The 7,619-nt window shown below is 38.6% G+C and overlaps 1 protein-coding gene across 1 annotated transcript; it reads right to left on the minus strand.

Annotated features, from left to right (window-relative positions):
• Positions 1-719: 719 nt before the first annotated feature.
• Positions 720-2,760, minus strand: LOC132314883 (uncharacterized). The gene has a single exon (XM_059813661.1). It carries the CDS (start codon positions 2,674-2,676, stop codon positions 1,273-1,275), a length of 1,404 nt encoding a protein of 467 aa, XP_059669644.1. The 5' UTR covers positions 2,677-2,760; the 3' UTR covers positions 720-1,272.
• Positions 2,761-7,619: the final 4,859 nt, after the last annotated feature.

A 7,619-nucleotide genomic window follows, 5' to 3' on the forward strand; every position in this document is an offset into this window, starting at 1 on the left:
ATTAGGGTTTCACCCATAGCCAAGTAGTCAGAATACAAATGTTTAAGTAAATCTAATCACTTAAGACTCACAACGCATAGTGTGAATGAGACAAAAAAGAAATAACAATTAAGGAGTAAATGTATAATTTTGTTTGGTTTATATTAAAATGACATAATTATCTACAGTTAAATGAGTATAAATGAATTATATGAGTTGAACCCCTTAATTTAACATGACATAATTAGTTAATCGGGTTATCCTTTATAACATTAACCTGACTAAGATCAATTCAAACTCGATCATTTATCTTGTGTTGTATTGGCAGGTCGTATCGAACTTTATCACCCCTATTTTAAAAGGACAAATTGGTAATTTTTTTTTTGAAATTTACAAGTTGATAATTTTAAAAAGGGACAATGCTTTATTGGTATATTCTCTTGAAATTTCTAATATCAAAGATGGACAAGGACGAAGGGAGTATAGCATATATATATATATTGATGTCTTTAAGGACCCCAAATTATAATAGAACTGTAAAATTACAATTTCATATTTTTGAAACTTGGACCAAACCGAACCAAAAGAAAATCAAACAAAACTAACCCATTCAATCGGATATACTTTTTTTTATTCTGCATCTTTTTGTGTACCCTTACTTGGATGATTTACTAATTCTAAATGTATACAATCACTATCACTTGTAAATTACATGTATCAGTTAAACTTAAGTCACATATTGAGTGAGATTAAATATCCTCAAAATTTAATAGTGTCGGCTGTAATAAATTTGAATTGTGTCGCTAAAGATTACCAACCGTGATGCCTATGCGGTGATAAATTTGAACAGTCAAAATTAAAGCATTCATCAAAGTAGTCATTTTCTACTCTAAACAGGAAAAAGGAAAAAAAAAATTTAAATAACTGGCCAGTATCATCATCAGATAATGATTATGATAACAAATACTAAAGATAGAAATCCATAATCAAACATACATAAAAATCCATTCACCAAAACAATAGTAATACAGAAAGCCCAACCCCCTTTACTACAATAAACTTAAATTAAATGAAAAAATTATATAAACATACCCTTCTACATCCTCGGGTAAACCCTTTCTTCTCATTCCTGTTTTCAAGAACATCTGAAAACAATTGGAAGCAAAAGAGAAAATTAAATACAATTAAGGAAGATTAATAATCCTACACCCACTCCCAAACTTTACATCAATCAACGCACATCATTATTTGTACTATCTCATGTGGATCGATGTGATCATAATAATCCAATCCTCATGCACTTCTATGTGACCTACGTAGGTTCAGATCATTTGGAGGGCTAAGGGCATTCTTGTTATTACCCACTCTCTTCTTCTTATTTTTGTTGTTGTTATTGTTATTGCTATAAGGAGCCCCACACACAATGGTGAACTCAAACCCATATGCATTGCCAAAACAAGAAAACAACCCTCCTCCATCGGAATGCCTCCGGGGATGCCCGCGGTTCGATTTCGCCACGATCAAATCATGATCATCCGTCGAATGTCTCTCATTCCGCTTACTCTCATTCTTCAATTTGTACCCTTTCGCGGTCGCTTCCTCCACCGTCAAGTCCTCCACTATGGAGCTCCCCGTTTCGTCCGCCCCGGCCTTTGCCTCTGCCAGCTGCTTCTGCTGCTGCGGATACGACCCTTTCGCTATCTCCGCCGCCACAATTGACGCCGATGGCCCCACATCGGAGCTGAGCTCCGACTCATTCACCATCGAGCTGTTGCACACCGACCCGTTTACTGTTGATTCGTTGTACACCAAATCGGGTTTCACCGGAAAGTCCTCTTCCGACCCCACGCTCCGGGATCGCCATAGTTGGACCTTTTCGTTCATTTCCTCCTTTTTCTCCTCCTCCTCTTTCTTGTCATTGTCCTCTTTGACACCCTCATTATTATTTTTTTCCTCCGCTTTGTCACCAGGTTGAACAGAATCTCTATTCTTTATTTCGCAAAATCCAACGGAAGAGCACGCGAGCTTCATGTTTCTAGTATCTAAAATAGAAACCCCCAGGTATAGTATACCCTGAGGTGTGCCTGAGGGCCGGCGTATCTGAAGGCCGACGAATCTGGTGCTCGTGTTGTTTATAGACCTCGTGGAGGGTGGTATGAGGTTGTTGATGAGCACGCGGACGGTCCCAACTAGGGTGTGTCGCAACCATGAGGTGGTGTATATCTCCACCATGACTGCGGAGTTGTCCGAGGTTAGAAATTGGTCGTCTACTTTCAGCACAAACTTGTCATTCCATGTAGGGTTTGCATGGCCTTGTTGTCCGGGCCTGGTGGTGAATTTCCGGTCAGGTTCGACCCATGCCATGGCATAGGTGCGCATCGATTTGGAGACGTGTGCGAGGTCTTGGGCGGAGATGAGGGTGATTTCGAGGAGTTGGAAGGGGACTTGAAGAGATGAGGTGGTGGTGGTGGCGGTGCTGTTGGTGGTGGTGACTGTGGAAGAGGAGCTGGAGATGGTGGTGGTAGTCGTTGAGGGAGCCATTTTCGCCGTCCACGGAGGGGACGACGAGGCCGAGGCAGGCATAGACGGAGATGACAGACCAGAGAGAGAAGAACAGAGAGAGGAAGAGAGAGAGAGGGGGGGCAGAAAGGCGAGAGAGATTGTGGTGGTGTTGGTTTTTAAGGGTGGTTCCGACATGTTAGGTAATGTGGTTATAAATTGATGTTTTGAGACCGCAATTTTCTAACGTTGTATGGGGTCCTCAGGAGCTAACTTTGACTCCCTCTCATTAAGTCATAATTGGTTCTTGGATAGTATTTATTTATTTATTATTATTATTATTTTCACTACAAGTATTAAACAATTAAACATACGTAAATGTATGAATGTATGATCCTTATCATGAAATTATACGGTCACAAAAGTTTTTGAAGTTTCCACTTACATGCGATATGACCACCAATTTATGTAAATTTAAAGGAGACATATGACCACTAATTAATTTGTATCATTGAAGTGTTTGACCACATTATTTTAATGATAAAATTGAACCACTAAAACTGAAGTTAATTAATAAAAGCATTGAAATCTAAAGAAATTTAATAGAATCTTAACATATGAGGATCCTTTTCAATGTGCAGAACTAATTAAAAAATAAAAAAAAGGTAACAATGATGAACTAGTAATTAAAAAATAAAAAAAGAATTTTTTTTGATAGATGAATCATGATCTGTGGTGGAGATGTAAATTTTGATATATGAATTTCAATCCGAAGTGAAAATGTGAAAATCATTGCACATAAAGTTACTAATAGTTGTGCTTTTGTAATCTAAACACCGAAAAAAAAAAAGAAAAAAAAAAGACATATCATGTTGTTTCTAAGTTGTGCTTTCGTAATAGTATACATGTGGGACAATTATTTTTCAAAAAAAAAAATACTCAATAGTAACAAATTTTCCCCTCAAATTAGTAACTATTTTTTCCCCTAAGCTAAACTAATACAACGTTATTTTAAGAATTATTGGTGACGATTTGCTGCTGTCTACACCGTTAAAATAATATTCAATAGTAACAAATTTTCCCCTCAAATTAGTAACTATTTTTTCCCCTAAGCTAAGCTAATACAATGTTATTTTTAAGAATTATTGGTGACGATTTGCTGCTGTCTACACCGTTATATATATATATATATATCTAATCTCTTAAAATTCAAGATTTCGTAAAGCATAGTTAAAGTTTCAATCAAAAGAATGAAATGCTATTTTGTGACCCCTTGGTTAAATTTTGGAATGCTTTGACTTAACTTTAAAATGTTTCTTAATAGTTCAAATGTATTTTCTATGAATAATTTTTTTTTTTTGGGAGGTGTGGTCGATAAGGTAATTAAATTTTTAAACAAAGCTAGCTTTTGAGAGAGAAGCACCCAACATACAGGCAAGCTGCATACAAGCTGTAGAAATAATGTTTTCTTGACACTATTATACCTACTAAAGGTCAAAAAATTAGGATGAATTATCCAAACATATTTTATTGTTAGGTCATTTCTTACCTAAATGAATATTTTGCTTTTAATTTTATTTTAAAGAGTGATGTATTTTATTTACACTCCAAATATCAGTTTTTGATAATGTTAAAGTACTTTTTAAGTGTAAAATAACCATACTAACCGTTCGACTTTATATTGACTTTATTTCACATATAAAATGACTTAATTATCCAATTGACCCAACAGACCCATTTGAAATGACCAAAATGTCCTAGAATTTAATACCCAAATCACACACTGAATTTAACCATTCCAACTTTCCATCTTTGTTAGCTGCAAACCAGACAACCCTAATAGAAATATGTCACAGCCATGCCCAGACCACGGCGACTGTGGAAGAGACGAGAACTACGGCTAAAAGAGAGGTTGTGGAGATCAGACGGAGTCAATATATACCGGCGTCCTCTCTAGTGTCCATTACTTTTTCAGCCATCCGCCACCACCATTTCCGACGACCTCCAGTGTCTCCTCACCATCAAAACCTCCCTCCAAAATCCTAACACCAACGTGTTCGATTCTTGGGAATCCAACAATTCCATATTCAATTTCTAGCATGATTTGAGTTTGAAATTTGGACGTAGTCAAGTGAAAGATATATATAAATAGAAAGCTAAAGAAGGTGAGTTTGCAGAGATAACCCATAAGTTCTGGCGATTACAGTAGTGACCCAAAAATTCATTTGACATTTTGACAGTAGAGCGACTCCAAAGTTTCAGTGATTGCAAACACCCATCAATTCCGGTGAGAATACCTGAGCATAACAACCAACGGTAGTGACCAAGCCAGACGGTGAAGAAATACCAAGTTGTAACTCCATCAACGTGAAAACCAGTAGAGATGGTGAAGCGGATTGAGTCGCGTGATGACCGACGATTGATTTACCAACGGTGAGGATCTATATTTCGAGGTCGGCGGTGATGTACGACAGTGAGCTAGTGATTCAAGTGGCGGCAGCGCTACATGGCAACGATGAACTGGGAGTGAACAAATTGAAGAACATCATCTGTAAAAGTCACATGTCTATGCATCTTCTTCACCATTAAACAGTTCATTGCTCACAGGCAACAGTTTCAGTTCAACTCACTGCCGTCTTTAAGCCACTACATGTTGGGATTTATATGCCCTGGCATAGCAAATTCCTATTTGGATTATAGTGACATATGTTCCTGAAATATTTATGATTTATACAATTGGTGAATTCAATGTATTATATTTCGATTCATTATGAAATTGATAGTGTCCATTTGATTACAAGAGATATTTATATATGTATGTAATGGCGATCAATACATTAATATAAATAGTAATTATAAATTGTTTATAGTCGGTAATTATGGATGGACTCATTATTAACTAAGACTTGAACTGGATCCGCGTTAGGTTGAGATATATTGCTAGAACCGTTATATGCAATTACTCCCTATCACCGTCATGGCATTTGACTCTTAAGAATGAGAGAAATATAAACTCTTTTATTAGTTAGTAATTACTTTGATTTGTTTGGCGGAATTTTCGGAATCCTTAGACCGGCACTTTAGGTAATTATGTAATTAATAGTTAAAGGGTTATATCTTTAATATTTGCATCATTGCTACTTGTATTTATTTTGTATTGATTATGATTGATCACAAAGTAAATTCGAAGGCCTTCGTGTGGTTTTAGATAAAATGATTTATTATATATTTATTTATTTAAATTATTATTTTTGTCAAACAAATATTTTATTGTGATCGAGCCGGAAATAATCAAAGGTACCAAAATAAATATATTAATTAAGTAGTCGAATTGATGGCTTTATTTATCCGATAACTAATTATGCATAGAGGGGTCAAAGTGCAACATTGACTTAGAGGTTTGAAGATACAAGAAATTCCTCCTCCCTTTCTCTCTCTAGAATTCTTGCATTTCAACCAAAAAAAAATATCTCCCCTCTCTTTCCATTACTTCTCCTATTTATAGATATTTACAAATGTTGATGGACTGCTGGATCTAGGCCCGTTCCTCCATGAGTTCTGGTCATCTTTGATGGGCTTATTCGCGTTCGGCCCATATGGCAGTGTCTTTCTATGGGCCTGACCCATCTGTACGGACCGGATGTCGCGTTTGCAAGTCATATCCGGCCCATGTCATCTCGGGCTTCCTCAACTGCCCTCATAATTACCCCTTGTTTAATAAGGGGGTAATTATTGAAGGCGTCTCATCATGACGTTGACGGCTCGAGAAACCCACATGGGGGAACGGACAGTCAGACGCAGAATCAATGTTCCGGGGCTCGATGAATTTCTCGCCTTCCTGACGCTTCGGCCCTCGGGTCCCCCTCGCCTTTATAAGGCTCTAGAATACCACTTCATGCCTTTTTACCGTCTCCATCATCAGTCAAATCTCTCTCTTTTTAGAACAGTGCTAAGCTTCTTCCGGTGAAATCCTTCAAGAGTCATTCTTCCAGCGGTCTCGCAGTGCTCTTTGTTGCTTTCTACCTCAGAGGTTAGTTTTGTTCCTTTTTACTTTCGGCAGGCTTCTTTTTACCCTTTTAGATCCTTCAATCACTTCCACCATGGTTGTAGATCTAGATGTTCTTCGTATGAGAGTTAGACTTCCTGACAACATCCAAGTTAGGGTTTGCCCTAAGGATGTTAATATTATGACCGGTGCCGGCCTCCTTCCCGGCGAAGTTTTATTTTTAAACCTTCAACTGAATGTCGTTAGGTTCCCTCTGCACCCCTTCTTTAATTATGTCTTCAATAGACTGGGGATATCCCCCCTGCAGGTAAACCCCAATTTCTTTAGAATCATATCCGTTATGCTACTGTTGATTCGTGACAGAAGCCTGGACCTTGACCTCATAGATCTTCTTCTGTGTTATAAGGTCAGTAAGATCCGAACTAATGAGCCCTTCTACCACCTCTACCCGATCGACAAGATGTCCATATGTACGGACACAATCAAATCTGAAAAGGGTTGGAGGGATAACATTGTGGGCATTAGTGGGGCCTGGTCTTCGCCGGCTGCAGAGGATTACCCAATCCCGAGCGCCTTTGGCGTCTGTTTTGTTTCCTCATATAAGAAATTCAAATCTCATAAAAACGATTGTCCCTGCGAAACATGCGTTCCTCGCTTTTGTACTTTCTTATGTCGCTCCTTAGGCATACCTTGTGATGACTTGAGCTACAGTGTTTGCAGGGATAGGAGTAATTACTTGAAGAAATACGTTCTGAACGATATTCCTTCTTGCTCAGACCTCCTCACTTCAGACAACCTTCTAGCGCTCTTATCCCTCGGCTATACCATGAACAGGCTTCAGATTCCATCCTTTGGTAGGAGGAAAAATACTCCCCCACCCACTTCTGCTGCTGGAGCAACCTCCTCTCCTGCATCAGCCTCTTCCTCAGCCACCATCTCTGACACCATCCCGAGCACGGTGACTATTGATTTTGTTGTCAGCACCCCTGCTACCAACCCGAGCGCATCTCCACAAATCACTACTGCCCCTGCTGCCGCTGGGGACGCTCGGGACAAAGAACGAGGCAAAAGGCCTCATCCTGACGGCGGAGTCGACCCTGAGGAGGAACCTCTTATAAAAAGGACCCGGGTCTCT

The sequence above is a fragment of the Cornus florida genome, unplaced genomic scaffold, assembly GCF_030987335.1.
Source record: "Cornus florida cultivar Cherokee Brave unplaced genomic scaffold, ASM3098733v1 CherokeeBrave_3.0.0_Hap2_Chr06, whole genome shotgun sequence".
In the NCBI taxonomy this organism is placed as follows: Eukaryota; Viridiplantae; Streptophyta; class Magnoliopsida; order Cornales; family Cornaceae; genus Cornus; species Cornus florida.